Consider the following 19,626-nt stretch of genomic DNA (forward strand, 5'->3'; position numbering starts at 1 on the left):
AAGTTTGAACATCTCCAGTGGTATGTCATTGAGGATTTCAGTGTGTCTTCCTTCTCTTTCTCTCCCCCCCTTTTCATTTCTCATGGCAGGGCAAGGATTAGAGAGGGGATTCTCCTATAACCATCTTAGGCTTGGATACTTAGGAAGCCAAAGGTTCCTAGCCCTAAGCTTTTTAACAAGTCATTAGTTGGCAGCTGCTGCTTTCCCAACCCTGTGTGGTTCTACTAAAAGGAATGGCTTGACCTCAGGTATTAGCTGAGCCAGATTCAGAATGGAGCCGACCTTGAAAATAACCCTCAGCCATCCTCTACCTCTCACCTCTCATCTGGGGGCCCTGGTGGCATTCTCAGTAGTGCTAGCACATGGCAGGCAGCTGAAATGATTGGTGAATGTATGTTTTAAAGGTACAGGAGGGGATTGCATTTCTTTCCTTAAAGCACCACAGAAGAAATTTGTTAGTCGGCATTATGCCTGATTTAAGATTACTGCCTGTGTGATGATTTTAGCATTTTCCTCGCCTCAACTCCTTTTTAGCAGCTTGAACATTTTTCTTCCATTTTTTTTCCTCCTTCCTCCCTATGTGGCAAACTGTTTTCAGCTGCCTGCTATGATTTACAGCTCAGTCCCTCTGCCAGCATTCCAGCTGTGAGCAGCTGTGTGCACATCTGGGAACCTTCTCCCCTTCATTCCCTCCCCCACAAAAAAGAACTGTGTTCTAAGAGCCAACATCTCCCCTTGATCCATGGAGTTTCCTTCTCAAATGAGTGTTCTTTTGGGACCTTCTGAATCCTCTATGCTCTGTTTCTCCCAGAAGAGAGAGAAATGAGTATCAAATTAAAGATTTTATTATGAAAATGATTCACTAGAGATTTTGTTTATTCAGGTAGACTCTTCAAATCTGGTTACATGTTGCTACTCCATAGGTTAACAATTATAATCCTGTAACAGACTTGAAAATGAGCTTTTAAAAAATTCATGGTCTGTGAATCTCAACCAACAACTTGCCAACAGCCAAGTTTGCAACCCTGGCTGACAACTGAGGGGGACTGGAGAGAATATTGCATTTCAGTAAACTCCGGATAATCCTCTAGTGAATTTACAGTGACCTCATCCCTCCTACTCTACATCCATCTCCATCCTGGAATGTAGACCATAAGATCTAAACCAGGAGGGGGCTGGGGCCAGTTGGACCCAGAGACAACAAAGTGTAATAGGATATAGATTTGGAGAGTGAGTTTCTTTGCACCTTAGTCCCATAAATCTTGTGGTCATTCTAATTGTTAGGTGACTGTTGGAAAAGTAATATTGCAAATAGTAATTTGTGTCTGACAGTGGATTCCACACCAGTAGTTCACCACTTCTGCAGAGGAGTGGAATTTCTCATGATCCAAGAAGTATCATTGCATTTAATCTGCTTTCTTGTGTTTTCTAGTAGTTATGCTTTTTATCTTTATCAGTTCAAATATGAATTCCTCATATATTTTTATTTCCTTAACAACACAAAAGTCCTCTTAATACTTCAGGGTACCTGAAACCTTTTTGTCATTGACTTCCTTGGGGAGGGGGGAGGAGTGTGTCTTTTCCTAGTAAATAAGATCTTTGGCTATGAATGGTGTAGTGACTTTTCTCATGACATTCTAAGTTGTTTCCTAGAATGGCTAGTACTGCACAATTTTGCCAATATGGTATTACAAGGATTGGCTTTTCCACAGCTTCTCCAACATTGACTATTTCCTTTTTTTATCATACATGGACTACATGATGGATGATAGATGAAATCTCTGAGGTGTTTAATTTCTTTGATTATTATTAATTTGGAGGCGTTTGGTTTTTCTATGTGGTTGTTGACATTTTGCATTTTTTCTTTTGAAAGCTGTTTATCTCCTTTAATACTTCTCTATTAGAGAATGACTTTTAGTCTGTACCTTTCATTCTGGAAAGTTGAGAGTGAGATGTTGGAATTTGCTATGATCACTAAGGGAGATGGTCCTTGTTTTATATTCCAAAATACTCAAAAGTTTAAAAGAAATGATTGTTGAAGAAATAATAGATACTTATTATGTAACAGATAGTAAACTTAGGGAGGGCATTGATAATGCAGTTTAAATTTATTGTTAGAGGAATTGAGGACTAATTTGGCACCTATCTCTAACTTTTTGAAGGCAACCCTTATAAAATGCTTCATGATCTGGTACCAAACGTAATACATCTAGAAGGACCACTGATCCAGAACTTAGTTCCACAAATTGCCTATGCTCAATGGAGATCTACTGAATGAAAGCTGAAGGCAACTAGATAGCCCAATAAATAGAGCACCAGGTCTGGAGTCAGGAAGACCTGGGTTCAAATCCAACCTCAGACTTTTAATATAAAATTCTGTGACCCTCTGCAAGTCATTTAATACTATTTGCTTTCATACATTAAAATAAGCTAGAGAAAAGGAAATGGCAAATCATTCTAATATTTTTGCCAAGAAACCCCAAACAGGGTCACAAAGAGTTGGACATGACTGAAAGCAACTGATTGGAATCAAGCCTAGAAGTTTAAGTAATTTTAGCTGGTGAAACTGTTTCCAGCTTAGCTTAGGTTGCTCTCAGTAGATCGGAGAAATACTTGATAGTATTGTTTCACCTAGATTGTAATGCCTCCTTTTTATGTTTGTAGCAGAGCAATGATATTGCCCGGGGCTTTGAGAGAGGACTGGAACCAGAAAAGATCATCGGGGCAACGGATTCCTGTGGAGACTTAATGTTCCTAATGAAATGGTGAGAATTTGTGTCTCAGTTCAAACATGCACGCGTATGCTGAGTCTCTGCTGAGACTGTACCACAAACATGATCCTATGTTCTAGGAGACAAGAGAAACAATTATCTTAAATTTATATGTAAAATAGAGCAACAATCTAGATTTCTGAACTCGGGAATATCAATCTTCCTCAGGGATCCTTAACCCTTTAGATGTTCTTAGAAAATTTTCCCCAAGTTAAATTGCTTTCTTTTTTACTGACAGTGCAGTTCTGGTTTGGGAAATCCTCCAGCTTCACTACTAGGATAAAATCGTCCAATAGAGCACATGATATTTACCAGTGTAACTGTGATATTGTTATTTGGGTAGGATTATATAACTTTGTGTGTGTGTGTGTGTGTGATCAGAGTAAGTCATACTCTATCATGAGACCCTGGAGAAGCTAGTACTGACTGAAACCATTATTGAGGAAGATATTTTCAAATGATGAAATTAGAAAACAACTGTTTACGCAATCAGCATTATTAAGGCCAATACGCTGTCCAAAGTTATCTCATCCAGAAGGGGGAATGGCTCTTAGCAGAGAGTGTGGTACTTCCCTCACCTCTGTTCTAGCTTTGCTTTAAAGATACAAGATGATTTATGATGCAACCCTTACAGACAAGCCTTTTCTGATTCCAAGTCTTGGAGGAATCCATCTTAAGTACCCTGAAGGAAGCTAATGACCTTAAAAGTGTTATAATCAGGATGCTTAATATTTTATCTGATGGAAAGAGCTGGTAGTAAATTATCAAGTCTCGTATTTAAAGAGCTGCTACAGTCTGTGATGAAGAACTAGTAGAGTCTCTTTTGTTAAACCACATCTGCTCCCTTTGGTTTTAAGTCAGATTTTATTAGATTTTTCTGCTTAAAGTCCCTTACCCTGAGTAGGCTTTTCTTCTGCATAAATGTCTCTTTTTCTCCCTAACATCTTGCTTCCCCCAGTTTAGTAGTTGATTCTTATGTCAAACTGGACAGTGTAGTATTTACTAGCCTCTCAGCTAAATATCATGATTACAATGCAAGGAAAATATGAAGGTGCTGCGACTAGTTCTGGTTATCCCTGGCACTGGGAGAAGGATCATCTAGAATGTAGGATAACTGGAATTCACATTTAACCCAAATCTGATTTTAGCTTATTATTCTAAGATACCTCCAGTTCAGCAATATAGAAGAATTGCAGGAAGATTGTAATTATCAACCAAATTATGTTTCCATTTCCTTTTTGTTTTTTCACGCCCCCTTCCTCTGGCACTAGTAATAGTTGTAATATGACCAGAAGGAAGCTATGATCCACAAGTAAGTTAATCAATCTTTTAATAATTAGACGTTGACCTTGTGTTTAAAAGATCACAACCTATGTGACAGAAAATGATGGATGTTTAGCAAGGACTCTACAATTTGGGGTTCATGCTTAATTCTTTGTTTCTAGTTATTTTAACAAGTCTATTGTAATGAGGTCATAAGAGCAATGAGCTTGAAATTTTCAGTTCTTTTCATTTAAACAACTCTGAATTTAACTTGCAAACAGCCTTGGATTTTCTTCCTAGAGATTAGGTACAATGCAAGATTCATGAAATAGTTGAAATGTGTTTTCTTGAATTTCACCCTTTTAAATTTGCCAATACTTTTCCTTTCTCACTTGAAATAGTATTTCAAGTTAATAGTACAAAGGACAGGGGGTTAATTTATTTTCCTTCCTGAACCACATTTTCCCTATTCATAAACTAAGGGTCATCATTTATCTCATTCTATGAAGCTCCTTGCCATTGACATGGACTTTGAATACTTTTTCTGTCTATCCTCAAGCTCATTTTCTCTCTCTAGGAAGGACACTGATGAAGCTGACCTGGTCCTTGCAAAAGAAGCCAATGTAAAATGCCCACAGATTGTGATAGCATTTTATGAAGAGAGACTGACGTGGCATGCATATCCTGAGGACGCGGAAAACAAAGAGAAAGAAACAGCCAAGAGCTAAAGCAGGGGTGGCCTCTGTCATTTCTCTTTGTATATATAACACATTCAACTTCCCCATTGCCTCCCCTTTCCCTTTCAGTCCCACACCCCTTCTGTCCTAAACACATCCATGAAAAATGTGCTTATTACTGTGCTACACAGAAGAAATGTTGGTATTGGTTCTCATAACATAACTGATGGTCTGATTCATGATGTGTCTCTAGTGAAGACCAGCCATTTACATACTGTGTGTAATTCACCCCATTCTCCCTTTACCCTGACTCCTCCCTTTCTTCTCACCCCACCCCTACCCCTACCCCAACCTTTATCTGGAAGATGATGTTTAACTTTTTAATCATCTTAGAGTCTTGATCTTTTTCAGGATTGGATTTGAGGGTTTTGTTACAATGATATCATTTTAGTTATTTGATTTGGTTTCACTCAGTGTGTTAAATGACCAACAGGCCTCAGAGTTGAGATGTTGGGATAGGATAGGGAATTTGGGAGATGTTGCAGGAAATACTTTGACTGATTTTTATAAAGCCACTAGCAACTACCTACCTGCTAGGCTTTCCCTAACCCCCAAGAATACAGTGTGCCCAGTGAGGTCATGTGGGCTCTGCTCCCTAACCTCCCAATAGAAATTCTTGGGGCTCTGGAAACATTACCGAAATATTTCTTGAAGTACCTCGGACCCCTAAACTCATGTCTTTTAGCAGGCTTTGTTTGTTTCTGCACAAGAGTCCAAAGTGACTGGATTGTTAACAGTTTGAATTGTTAGCTGTAGTGCATGTGGATGGGGATGAAACCTAGTTCATTTTTTTATTATTATTATTATTAACATGCAGTATATATATTACTCCCTTCCCTTCCTCTTATCTGTATTTATGTAGATGTGAGTGACTACCTGGTGCTTGTGCCAAGATCCTGGGTGTTCTCGTTCGTTCTCTCTCTCTCTCTCTCTCTCTCTCTCTCTCTCTCTCTCTCTCTCTCTCTCCCCCTCTCCCTCCCTCCCTCCCTCTCCCTCTCCCTCTCTTTCCATCACTGCCAATTCATGTAGCTTCCCAAAGCATTCTTTTTAACTACCAAAGCTGCTTCAAACCATCCCCCCAATATTCTTTATTCTCCTTACCCACTCTTAGAGAAGCTAGGTCTCTTTTATTCCCCATTCTCTCTACTCACCATCATTAAAGTGGATAAAAGGGGAAGCTCTCAGAGAACCCATTGGCTACAGCACCAGTTATGAAGATACATCACGTTTAAGGTTCCAGATATCCTAACTTTCTGGTTTTGGCCTTCATTTGTCTTTATTCTTTATTTTTTCCTTAGAGGATTTTCTTACTTGTTTTTTGGAATGTGGTCCTTGTAAGGAACTAGCTGGGCAAAAGGTGGCTAGATATTTGCATCTTGTTACAACCTCCTGTTGACTTCCCAAACTAGGTTCCCCTTTGGTTTCCTGTGGTGGTGTGATCATATCCTGAGTTACCTTTCTCTTCCCAGCCTAATAAATAGGTCACTTTTCTCTGTGTTTGGGGTTTAGCAGATCAAGTTTTAAAAAAAAAAAAAGGCAAGAACTTAGGAATCCTAATTATGGTCCTAGTTCCATAGAAATACAAATAAATGTTAGAATTAACCTTAACTATATAGGGAACAGCTGCCCTGATACTGGTTTTTGTTTTGATTTTTTATACACTTAGCTCTCTGGCCAGGAATATTCTACCATTGCTAGATGTTCAGAGTAAAGGAAGTAGATATTTCTGTAATATAAAGATTTCAGATCATATACAAATCATACATTGATTCATGGTATTTGTGAACTCATTTTCTTCTTGTTAGTTCAGCTACTGGTTTGATTTCTGTACATTTGTATAAATTACCATAAACACCATACTATATTGAACTATAGAGAAGACAGGTATTTTCTTTCTGTAGCAATCTGATAGACAGGAATGATGACACTTGAGTTGGTTCCCTATTTATGATGGTGTGATTTTATGAGAACATGAAATTCTGTATCTCCAGTGACTGGAAGTATTCATCTTTCCTCTCCCTTTGCTTCCACTGAACTGCAAAGATTTAAACAATTCAGGCACATGAACAATTAAGTGTTGGTCATACTTGGGTGGGAGGAAGGAGTGATCTAGAATTGACCACCTAAGGGCATTGATTAGCCTACTCCTTAGCAGGAAACTAGTAGGCTGAAGCATTTAAATAGGTAGGCTACCTCTGGGCTTGCTGCTGACTACTACAGTTGAATCAGGTGATCTTCTGAAAGAAAGTGAACAGCTCCTAGGAGACCCATAAAATGTTCATCAGAATCTGATGTTTTTCTTCTGACAAATGTATTGTTCCTCACCACTTTCATCCCCACCCTTAACCTCATTCCTGCTTATTCTCTCCTTGTTCTGTTGGATACCAGTGTCACATTGGATCTTTACCAGTATTGCTTTCTCTTCCTCCCTCCTTCCCCCCCAAACCCTAGATTCTGATAACTAGGTTTTCAAGAATGTTAGGAAGCCATAGCCACAGGCTAGGTGACTGGTGTCAGCCTCCTTCTCTCTCTTATAAAATTTCTGTCAGCTTCAACCTCAGATGTCTGCCCACCATCCTAGGATTGATTTCTTTCTTTTTTAAAGCATGAGACAGGCGGATGACCCCCATGTTGAGATCTTAAACTGTTGCAGCTACTGGGAAAATCAGACTAGAACCAACCTTTGAGTTCAGGAAGAACAACATAATCCTTTTCCACCTTCTATACAGAAATCCAGTTCTTGTCTGAGGAAGCTGCTAGCCTCATGATTGCCCAACACTCGGATTATCTTAAATCAAAGAGATTCCTACTCTCTCCTTACACTCTTTGGCATTTTTCCTGTTTGGTTTTTTTTTAATGTAAGTGATAGATAATGTTAAAATTTTAAGAAAGCAATTTATGAATTTAAAAAGTAATTGTCATATAAAAATATGATTAATTGTGATTAGATCATCTGAGTTGTACCCAATCTCTCTAGTTTGGTTCCATGATTCTGATGCAGAGGATCCTGAAGGTGACTTCCCAATAGGTGGGGAACAAATCCTGTAATCAATCTAGACCATTCTGGAGCCAAGTGAAACTTGTGTTTCTAGATTGTCATTAATCATTTGCTTCAGACTTTTAGTTGTTTGCTTGGTGGTCAATAACCTGTTTGGTGGATGGCACTTGGGGCTGGCAGAGGGTTGCAATGTTGCCATAGGTCTTGATGTTTTGTGAAGAAGGAATTCCTTGATGTGCAGGGCAGGACAAGAAGATCATGTCTGCCTAAACTTTGTCAACTACTCTCTTCCAAAGTTCAGAGCATATTGACATTTGAGACACCATATTATCCATCTTTGTAGTTAATACCCCAGAGTTGAGGCAGTATTATCCCTAATGACCTTTATGTTATTGTGTAAGAGCCAGAAGTTGGTAACACCAAGAAGCCATGAAGGAAAAGGTGGGCCTTCTTTCTTCCTCTTAATTTACTCAGTAGTGCTAATTGGTTTGGGAGTCAGTATAAGCCACCCAGTCTGCTCTAGCTCTACAGGTCCAAATTTGAGTGATGTCCATCATTGCCAAGGGAGGGATCATCAGCATCTCTTTAGTCTTAGTGCAAATTGGTCTTTTTCTTGAAGGTGGGCTTAGTTGTGAACCCATCAGAGTGTGTGGATGTTATCTTTAAGGTCTGCCTTTCCTGGACTGTTAATTCACATCTTTGGAAGAATCTCACCCTCTTAACTGCTTCTATTCACTCCTGCTCTCTTGCAGCCCATCCTACTGTCATCTCTTCTCATCAGACCAAATCATAAAGATTTGGGCGTGCATAAACACTTGTGCCAAATGCATTAGGAGTCACTCAGGCCTGTTTCTTGTGTTTTTCTTGACCCTAAGGAAATGATGGATTTTAACCACTACAGTGTAGAGTAGGTGCAAGTTAGATAGTAGGACTAGGTCCTCCAAAATGGTGATAGTCATTCTTAATCCCTTGGATTTGGGTCTTTATGGAAATCTGTCTCTGGGCAAATATGAGTCTATGTTTATGCCAGGTAGGTGATGGGTGTCTCTAGGTTTAGTAAGGGAGTGAGGACAAGGGATTTGGGGGGGTGGAGTGGGGGAGGGGCAGAGGAAAGCTATTCACTAATTATTTTGAGGCTTGGATTTGGGGCTAAAGGAAACTAAAAACTTGCCAACCTTGCTAAAGGGTTGTCTATTCTACCTGAGAGCATATAGGAAGCTTCATAACAGCTCACACTGACTTTACTGCCCCACTATTAGGACAGGTGAGTAGTGTGGCTTGTTCATTTCTCAGATTGCAGTCTTTTCATTTGTAGCCTTGCCTTAGATTCTTGGTGGTCTGGATTGAAAGCTGCTGCTGGAGTGCATTTACTACCTCCCTTTACAGGGAGAGAGACCAAGTTCAGTCCTTCCCGCTGTAGAGAAACCCTTCATATTTCTAATCTTACATGTTCCTTAAGGTATTTTTGGCCTTATCTCCTCAGGGCCCAAGTTATCAAAGTTTTGAGGTGATGAAAGCGTGCCTTATGGACCAGATGGGAGTATTCATGAGTCAGAGAACTCTGGTTAGAGCAGCAGTGATTTGCATTTAATCACTAACCTTCTGTTGGTAAAGTCTACATTTGAAGACTTTTTTTTATTTTCTCCAGTTGTGGTGATGGATCTGCCCTGATCCATTATTCTCTTGACTAGTCCTTTGTTACCAGTGGCATCTGTTTGCAAGATAAGTTTCTATCAGGTGTTTTCTTGGCCTGTAACCCTGGAATAGAGGAACATTAACTCCCAAGCAGAATTCAGCCTATGGCATTGGTCTTTTCATGAGTGGTTTGTTCTTCTCAGTTGTGCTTAGCTGGTCATAGACCATTTGTTCTCTTCTAAAAGAAAAAAATGACGGTTAGAAAATATTTTCATTCTGGAAGAGAGGATTTAACAGCTTCTAGATGAAATGGGAGTCCTTGACCCTTGTCTCAACTTTGAGTCTTGACTGAAGAAGTTCCTGATACAGTTGAATCTCCATGACTTAGGGTCATTCAGGGCAGAATTGGAAAGATAACACTTCTTTTGAAGAATTTCCTTACAGACAGGGACTTTGCCCCACACTTTATTTTGTGCCTGTCATAATATCTAGCATAGTGCTTTGTATATGAGAGATGCTCAATAACTGCCAGATTTACCCAAACCTCATTTGAGCTAATATCTTTGTTGTTAAAAAGCATCTATTTTGTTGAATAGTTGAGTGTTCCCTTTGGTAGGTAATTAGAACATTTTATATTTGACCTTTTACCAGAACTATTCAGTACTCTTACAAATTCCTTTCCTTGATAGAATTTTTAAGAGTGATTAGAAGGCCTGAAAACAAGAAGGAAAGAGGGTAAATGGGAATGTGGATTAGCTACAAGTAAGCTGCTCTGCTCTTTGAATGGGTGAAGGTTGCAAAAATATTTCAAGTTTCTTTTTACTTCAGCTGAATTTCTTGGGTTTTAATCTACCTCATTTATCAAAATAAGTTTCTTCAGCTTGTGTCATTGCTGCTTTAAATGTCATCAGTGGCTGGTTATTTCCTAAGGGGTGGTTTTCACCTCACAGTAAACACATGTTCTTTTGCCCTTTTTCTCCCCATCTTTTTCATATTGCCCTTCTGGAGCAATCTTTTCCATCTAACTTTTAAAGTTTGTGGGAGGCAGCATTCCTAGGATCCATTGCCTATGAGGTTTTCAAGGGAAGGAATTTTGAAACAAGGTGTTGAGGAAGGTGAGGGCAGTCATTGTAGAAACCTGTGCTCAAAGGCAGCCTACACAGAAAGAAGTCATTAATTAAGACATTTCAAAGTCAACTGATTGTAGTCATTAATGTCACAATAGATCAAAACCTCATTATCACAGGCTCAGTAAGAGCATCAGTATTAATCGGAAAATCTAATAGAAAACTATTATCGAGAAATTAGGCCAGATTGAATCCAATGAACTTCCCATCTCATTATGCTCTGTTTTGGGGTGTGACCTGTGAGGTCTGATGCAAGCCCAAATAAGTCCAGCTCATTCTTTAAAAAGGATATTATCCTCCCCACAGCCAGAAACTAACCAGCTAGGTCATTCTTGTTTCAAATATCCAATTCAAAAGTGTTCACTTTTAGAGCTTGCAGGAATTTGTTTAGTTGAGTTTTTGGAACTAGTGTTTCCCGAGTAGATCCATATGAATAAGAACACTGAGGAATTTAGAGACAGAAATTCTCATCTCAATGAGTTTGACATGTTAGCCACCTTTTTTTGAGACTTGCTCTGGTTGGTTCCTAGTTTAAAACATTAATTTCTAAGCCAAACCTATGGAAATGATATTTTGTCATAGATATTTCTTAACTTCAACATTCAGAGCTATCTAAAGAACCGAGAATAGCTGCTCTTTATATCTTCTATCTTTTCCTAAATGATTGCTTGAGAAGGAAAGAATGAAACAAGATACTGTGTGTAGTTGGGGAGAAATATACTGCCTCATGAACTAGTGTGCTGCCCATCACTGGAGAAATTCAAGTTGAAACTGGTTGACCACTTGGAATCTAGGTTGTTGTAGACCAGAATTCATGTTTTAGAAAAGGGTTGAACTAGATGAACCCCCTGTTAACAAATTTTAGGTCAAAGACCTCAAGTAAATTTGAAAGCTGGTCAACTGTATTTACATATTTTTGATCTTAGTTGTTTTGAGAATGCCACAGTAATTGAAGGTGAGATGTTATAGAAAGAAGGGAATCTTCTCTCAGAGAAGGAGAAAGGCTGCTTAGACCTGACAGTGTTGCTTGCTGCAATCCTTGCCCTGCTCTACTTTGTACGGAGATCTGATACCAGCCTTCTTGAAAGACCTGGCAGCTCAGAGCACTGTAGAAACCACCACTGTCCACCATTGTCAGGTTCTTCATCCTCCTCAGAAGAAGCATCTGCTCACACACTGGCTTCTGATTCGGAAGCTCTTCCCTTCAGCACCTACAGGATCAGTGACCTCATTCTACCCACAGCCCATAGGGTAGATTTGTGTTGATTTAAGCAAACCTGATCATACAGAATAGTAGGTGTTAAAAGCATCAGAGTTGAATGGGGGTAGGGAAATAATTTTTCACCTTACCAGAGGGTTCTTTAAATAGCAAAACGGGGGGGGGGGGGACACCAATACTTGCTGAGTCTAAAATATTTGTTTTCCTAAAAAACAAAACAAAACAAAAAACATGCATAGCTTTCCTAGAAGGTTCCTATGAGCACGGACTAATCTTTTGTGTCCTATAGCTCCTTAACCATTCCAGGTGCTTGGCAGGTGCTTAGTATTTTGTTTGAGAATCTGTTTTTGTGCAAAGGGATATATACCTGCACACATTTCTATCATTCAAGGCCCATTCTAGGAAGTAATGTAGTAGGACATGGCACAGGACTTGGGTGTGGATGCTAGATCTGGTGTCTGCTGACCCCCCTCAACTGACTCATAATGAATGACCTTGGGCAAGTCATTTTCTCTCACTGCCTCAGTTCCCCCATCTGCTAAATGGGGGCAATAATACTGACCTACCTCACAGGGGTGTGAGGCATTGCCAATTGCTCAAAAAGTACTTTAGGATCTTTAGATGGAGGATGCTGGGAGCTGAAGTCTAAGCCTGGCCCAGGCTTTAGTCCTCATTGAACTGACTCAGAGAGTGGAATGACTTAGCAACCCAGGCCAATTTTTTGTGTATCCCATACTCCTCTGTCTCTAGTCACCGTTTCATCAAAGCTGCTAATTCAGATGTTGACAGTGTTTTTATAAATGTTGGGAGTCTAATAGCCAAGAAATAATTGTGGAATTGTAAGAGGGGGAGGCACTCGTCTTTCCACAGAGAAGGTGGGGGTGTTGCTCTTGTATTTGGACTCTAAAATCTATGGGCTAAGACCAGAGGCCCAGGCTGCCCCAGGAGCATAAATGACCTCAACACTTTTAATTCCATTCTTTCTTGACTATATCCAAACATTTACAACTGATCTGATCTTAGGACAGCAACATCCTTACCACCATCTTTATGGAATCCGTTCCCAAGCTTCCTCCTGGAATCTTGTGTGCCTCCCCTTCCTATTTCCTATGTAAGGGAAGAATATGTATATTGCCACATTGGAAATAACCATTCTTAGAGTATTGTTACTTTTAACACTCCCAAACTAGAGTGTTGATGCTCCCCTAATATTTCATCCAAGCCATTTTATTCAGCATCTATTATCTCTCTTCCTCTGGGTTCACAGTGTGGACCTGACATTGTTTTTACTGGTCTGGTTTGGAATGACTTCTCTGGACCCCATTTTGTTTTCCCAGACATGGGCTTATGGGCTTCACCCCTTGATCAGTTTTGGGGGGCTCATCCACTTCCCATACCCAACAAGACTCATTTTTTTCCCTTCCCTTAACCTCAACCCTGCATCTGTGACCCATGAAAAAGCACAAGGTCTCGGCCCCTTGCTGCTGTTACATGTTCCTTTTTGTGTTACACGGACTTTGCTCCCTACTCTTCACCCAGCATCGGAAATGCCCACCCAGCACAGCTCTTGGAAAGTCTGGATGATGGAGAGTGCTCAGCAGTGCTCAGCTGTCACAGGCCAGGAATTAGAACTTCAATTAGAAATGGCTTCATGATCCCTCCCAGCCATTCCCCCAGACTGGGAGCCAGGCTGGCCCAAGAGGCTGAAGCATCTCTCGGCACCATGCTTCAAGGGCTTTCTGTACCATCCAAAACAGATTGGATCACAGTTTGGAGCCAGATGTCTGGATGGAAAATGGGAGATTGAATTTTCAATGGACATTGTTTTGTGGGGGAGTTTGGGGTGTGCTTCCTTGGTTTGAGTTCAGCCGAATCTGGCTAATTTTTTTTTTTAAGGAAAATGATGTATGTTACACCTTTTAAATGTAAATGTTTAAAAATAGGCATTTATGTGTTTCCACAACTGACATCAACGCAGACCTCATTCTCTCCCCTTCCACGACCTTCCTCCTTTTCTCCCTCTTTTCATACTCTTGTATTGGTTCTAATAAATGGTTGCTTTTCAAATCTGTATGTTGGGTAATATTTTAAAGAGACCAGGCCAACATGTGCCCCTTCTATTGCTCACATTATGTTGTATCCTACCACAGTTGCTAGAAACCCAGTAAGACTTCTAAAAAGGTTCATTGTCTTTTAGAGTGGCCACAACCTGAGGAATACTACACTTAATGCTGTGTGTCTTCTGAGATGCCAGGCTCTATTTTGGAGAAATGATGATGAACCTGACAAACTCTACCCACAAAGATATAAAGATATGAGGTAGAAATAAGATAAATACCAACCAAGTTTCTTCTGATGAGGGAAGAAGTGGACCCAGTTAGAATATTGAGCTCCCAGGTAGTTGGCTATAAGTAGAAGGCAACATGTATTACACAAAAAAGAATAAACTATCTACTTGGCTATGGAATACATTTCCTTTTTGTGTTAAGTTACAATCTTGCTTTATTTGAGAAAATATCAGAATGATTCCGTTCCCCAAGTGCACATTAGCTGTTGAGGAACATAGCCAAGAACCTACTGGGTGGCAGTGAGATGCCAGCTTAGAAGTAAACATATGCTACAGATAATTCAAATGTGGATAATTAAGAATGTGCTGCTCTCCATAGGCCTATGATGTGTTCTAGCATCTTAAGAGGTGGGCAGGAATTCTTGGGAGAGTGAGGGATAGGCTTGCCTTGCAACCCACACATACTGTGATCCACTTCTTGACAAGCTTTTCCAAATCTACTCCCCTACTCCTTCTCGATGCTTCCAAGTTGTTTCTCCCCTTCCTCTCATCTTACTGCTCATAGTGTCACCCTGGCCTAGACTCGTAAAGTCTTATGGAGACATCTGTAGGTTAGCTGGCTTTATGGCTTGAAACTCCATAAACCTGGGATGGGAGGGCCATTTGGTCCATTTCAGAGTAAGACCCTTCAGGACATTATTCATATCCTGTTTTTTCTAGTCTTGGAATGCTGGCCTCTTTCCTCCTTTGAATTCTTTTTCCCACCCAGTTCCCATGGGGTCTCCTTGATGCCCTTCTCTGAAGACAGAACTCCAAATATAGAATATTGGTTCTGGAGGGACGCCATAGCAAAATGTTCTTTAATCTGAGGTTAGGGCACATGTTTTAATAATTGGTTTCCTTTGTAATCCTATGTATTTTGTCCATTTAAAAACAATTCTCAAAGGGGCAGCTAGGTGGCGTGGTGGATAGAGCACCAACCCTGGAGTCAGGACTTGAGTTCAAATTTGCCCTCAGATACTTAATTACCTAGCTGTGTGACCTTGGGCAAGCCACTTAACCCCATTGCCTTAAATAAATAATATGAACAAAGACCTAAAAACATAATTCTGAGGTGTCAATAGACAAGATTGCCAAAGGGTCCAGGACATAAAGTTAAAAACTCCTGCTCCCACCCACCACCACCTCCTCAGAACATGCATCTTCCTCATTTTAAGAATAAACAAGCATCTGACCAAAGCAGGACTAAAGCTCAGGACATCACAATTCAAATATTCAGTGAATATGTTGTGTCCCTTATGCTTCAAAGCACTGTATTGAATACAATACATAGAAGAAAATATTTAAGGATCTTGGCTTCAAAGAACCTACCAAGGGATTATGGCACACACGCACACACGCATAATGGAAGAAGGTGATTGGGGCAAAGAAAGATCAGGAAAAAACTTAGGAAAAATTTGAGGAAAGAATACTTTTGAGCAAGAATGTAAAGTACAGGGGTGGCTAGGTGGCACAGTGGATAAAGCACCAGCCCTGGAGTCAGGAGTAACTGGGTTCAAATCTGGTCTCAGACACTTAATAACTACCTAGCTGTGTGGCCTTGGGCAAGCCGCTTAACCCCATTTGCCTTGCAAAAAAAAGGGGGGGGAGAGGAAAAAAGGAGTTCAAATGTGATCCTTCCAGGCCAAGCTAAACACCCCTTCAATAAAGCTAAACTAGAGAAACTCATTAACTCCTCATCCAAAAAAAAAAAGTAAAGTACACAAAATGTAGAGTAATATATTTTAGCCTAATGGAGAGCCTTAAGGACCAGTCTAAGGAATTTATATTTTCTTCTCAGGGTAATAGTCACTGAAGATTTTGAGCAGGATGGTAAGGAATTTCTCTGGCTATGTGGAAGATGGCTTGTTTAGCTTTATGAAGGAATCAGAGGTGCTGGTAGTTGGTTATGGCCCAGACAAGAACTAATCAGGACTTGATCTGTAGCAGTCTGAGTGGAGAAGTGGGAGTGAATGTTGGAGCAGTCTAATGCTTTCTCTACATACAGTAGAAGATCATTTCCCCCCTGGGGACAACTGTATATACTGTTAACTTTAGTTTCCCTCCAATGCACTCCCCAGAAATGAATGCATAAAGAGGGCCCAGGATTCTAGCTAGCTTATCTTCTTTCCTCAGACCCCTCTCTTCCTCCCCTGCCTCCATCCCTCAAACTTAGGGCTAGAACCCAAGAATCCTCTCTCACCATGTATAATCATTTTTAACCCAGTACTCTCGTTTTCCAACTTCCCCTTAGGTCCCCCAAAAGGCAGTAAGATAAATGTTAACTTAGAAGAACAGGGTACATGGTAGCAATGTGGGAAGCCTGTACTTTGCTCTGTCTCCCTGAATGAGTTGATGAGGCTCCATATTGCCCGAATTATAGTCATGAAACAACAGGAAGGCTCTGCCCTCAGAATTGTAAGGGGCAGCTAGGTGGCACAGTGGACAGAGCACTAGCCCTGGAGTCAAGAGGATCTGAGTTCAAGTCCTGCCTCAAACAATAATTACCTAGCTGTGAACTTGAGCAACTTAACCCCTCCAAAAAAACAGAAAAAGGAAATAATTTTAAGAGCTAGAACTACATGGTTGAACATATGACTGCAGCTGGTGAAGCTTGTAACACACAGGTGGTTAAGTTATGTATCTCCCCCCCAAAAAAATCCACTCTTCAGGTGCTAAGTGAGAATGACAAGATTTTGAAACAAACCTGTAAACTTCCAACCTACTCAGAAGGAACAGACATTTCTTTGACTTAATCAAAGGCAAAAAAGAGGCTGAGGGTCAATACTACTTTTTTCTCTCTTGCCCCTCCCTAGTTCTTGCTTTCCTCTGCAACCTTCTTCTTCCCTCACTGCAGATGTAGCCTCTTGCTTTCCAATTGCCATTTCTCTTTCTCTGACTGAATATCTATTTGTTATCCTTTTTGTCTGTCTACTTCTGGGTCTCTATTGTTCCTGTCTCTGGGTTACTCATTTCCTCATTGCTTCTGAGCTCCAAATCGTTCCCGCTGTGTGTTCATCCCTCCCACTCCCCCTAAACTCCACAACCAATCCTATTTTAATTATCTTCTTTTACTTTTTGTCCTCATGTCCCTTACCCTCCTATTCCTCAATTCTCTAAAACAACAAAACAATCTGGGGTCCCTTTAAGAGCTCTCTCCACCCCCTTCTCATTCAACTCTAGAAACAGGTGCATCTCTCTCAGCATGTAATTGGAACTCCTCACACAAGCACACTCTGGATCAGGAGAGATGATGGTGTCTCAACAGCCTCATCATTCCTAACCAGAGAAAAAAATCTTATTTGCTTAGGAGCCAGAGAGAATAGAAGAGAGGCTAAAAACTGAGCTTAATGAGGAATTTGGGGGTCATCAAAATAGTGTTTGGGGTTATTTCCTCCCCCTATCTTTCTTTTCCGTGTGTGTGTGTGTGTGTGTGATGCTGAGGTATCAGCCACAGATGATGCAGACTTTGAATTTGCTCCTCCCTTTGCACCAAACCCTGGAGGGGGAAGGGAGTGTTGTGGTGTGCCATAGATTGGTCCAAGAGCTCTTGGGAGCCCTGACCCCTGCTTCCAAACCTGTCCTTTTGTTTCCTGAACAGAACACCAGAGTACTTGGTTCTCAACATGCTGCTTTCCATTTCCCCACCCCCAGGCTCCCCATCACCCTTTTTAGCATTCCAGTCATGTCAGCTCACCGTGGAAGTGGGGAAGAAAGGGGAATGGGGCTCTGGGGATTCTCTTCATTGTGGAAAGGGGGCCCGATAGTGCCTGGGCTGGAACCAGTTTCCTTTTTTTCTTGTCCCATAACTAAGAGAAAAACTGAAAGATGCTCTTTCTCCTTTCAATGTCCTTCCCTTCCTTCCCTGTTCTTTTCCTTGACCTCTCTCAGCTGGAGTGTTAGGGAAGAACAAGAGAGCTGAGTGGGGGGTTGGGTGATATGGAGAATCAGAAGGAGTGGGGACAGTAAGAGGATACCAGGAGAAGAGGCAGAACTGAATGGGGAGACCCTGGGAAAGGGGCAGGTCCTGGAGCAGTAGAGACCAGGAATCCAGGGAAGGGCGGATAATAAGAGCAAGGTGGCTGAGGGGAAGAGGAATAAAAAAATCAGTCCTTCCTATCTTGTCTGGAAGAAGGACATTCCCTTTGTCAGTCTTTCCCTGAGAATTTCATTTCTGCCTTTCCTTTCCTTTTAGAAGCAACTTAAGCTCAAATTAATAATTCGTCATTTAGAAAATTTCACAATAACTTGAAGTAATTGATGGCATCTGGTGGGGGGGAGGGGGAATTGTTTTGAAACCAAGGCTTAGGATTCAGTGGCCTATAGGTCTGTCCATCTGTTCCTAATTTAATCAGTTTTCCCTCTGACTCTGCTTTCCCATTTCCACCTTCAGTTGAATTCCCTAAGGCTGGGGACTTATTCCTTCCTTTCTTCCTCTGGGTCTCCCTCCACCCCAAGCCACAACTAAGTCAGGGATGACTTGTAATTTCTCCCCAGAAGAAAGAGTTATGGGAGCCCCTCCTGGCTTCAAGGGAGAGATTTTGGATAATGAGAAAGAATAAGAAATTGACTCCAATCCCCTATATTACCTTCATTTGTGTCCAACATATATTAGGTATCCATGGGGCTTGGGAATCAGGCCACAGATTTGGACTTAGGCTAGATGAATTTGTTTTTCAAAAATATGTGGATAATTGTTTCACTATAATAGCTTCCTTTTTAATCCTGCATATTTTATTTTATGCATTTAAAAATAATATTCTTCACCTGGAGGGATCTGCATGAACAGATACTGAGTGAGATGAGCAGAACCAGAAAAACACTGTACACCCTTAACAGCAACATAGGGGTGATGTTCAACCTTGATGGACTTGCTTGTTCCATCAGCGCAACAACCGGGGACAATTCTGGGCTGTCTGCAATGGAGAGTACCATCTGTATCCAGATAAAGAGCCATGGAGTTTGAACAAATTTCAAGAACTATTCCCTTTAATTTAGAAAAAAACAGATATCTTATTGTCTTATCCTGCTATCTCTTATACTTTATATTTCTTCCTTAAGGATGTGATTTCTCTCATCACACTCAATTTGGATCAATGTACAACATGGAAACAAAATAAAGACTGACAGATTGCTTTCCATGGGGGGGGGGGGGAGTAAGATTGGGAGAAAAATTGTAAAATTCAAAACTCAAATAAAATATTTAAAAATAATAATAATATTCTTCAAAGGATCTTGTAGGTTTCAACAGACTGCCAATGAAGTCCATAAGACACAAAAGAGAAACCCTTGGGCTAGAGGAAGTCAGAGGGAGTCAAGGCATGCCCCACTCATGGGTTGAAGGGAGATGGATAAGGGAAAGGGAAGAGGGAGAATCAACTTCCCTTCCCTTTAGAACAAGCTTCACCAAGGAAGATCTCCCTAAGTAGCAGGAAGGCGATTTAGATTTAGGATTAATGCCCATGGTAGAACCTGAAAATTCCAGTGTGGCAACCCTCAACTCCCAATTCCAGAATTGGTGGCTCTAAGACAGGGCCACAGTCAGAGATA

At 40.7% G+C, this 19,626-nt stretch overlaps 1 protein-coding gene across 5 annotated transcripts in view; it reads left to right on the forward strand.

The window, feature by feature from the left end:
* Window positions 1-15,553, forward strand: part of CBX5 (chromobox 5) — a 40,549-nt gene extending 24,996 nt beyond the window's left edge. For 4 of the 5 annotated variants that reach the window (XM_074225746.1, XM_074225744.1, XM_074225745.1 and 1 more), the window contains 2 exons: window positions 2,665-2,765; window positions 4,612-15,553. In XM_074225746.1, the coding sequence (XP_074081847.1) occupies window positions 2,665-2,765; window positions 4,612-4,762 (252 nt within the window). In that variant the 3' untranslated portion in view covers window positions 4,763-15,553. The remainder of the gene's footprint in view (window positions 1-2,664; window positions 2,766-4,611) is intronic. The other variant, XM_074225748.1, reaches the window with a different exon arrangement.
* Window positions 15,554-19,626: the final 4,073 nt, after the last annotated feature.

This window comes from Macrotis lagotis, chromosome 2 (genome assembly GCF_037893015.1).
Source record: "Macrotis lagotis isolate mMagLag1 chromosome 2, bilby.v1.9.chrom.fasta, whole genome shotgun sequence".
In the NCBI taxonomy this organism is placed as follows: domain Eukaryota; kingdom Metazoa; phylum Chordata; class Mammalia; order Peramelemorphia; family Peramelidae; genus Macrotis; species Macrotis lagotis.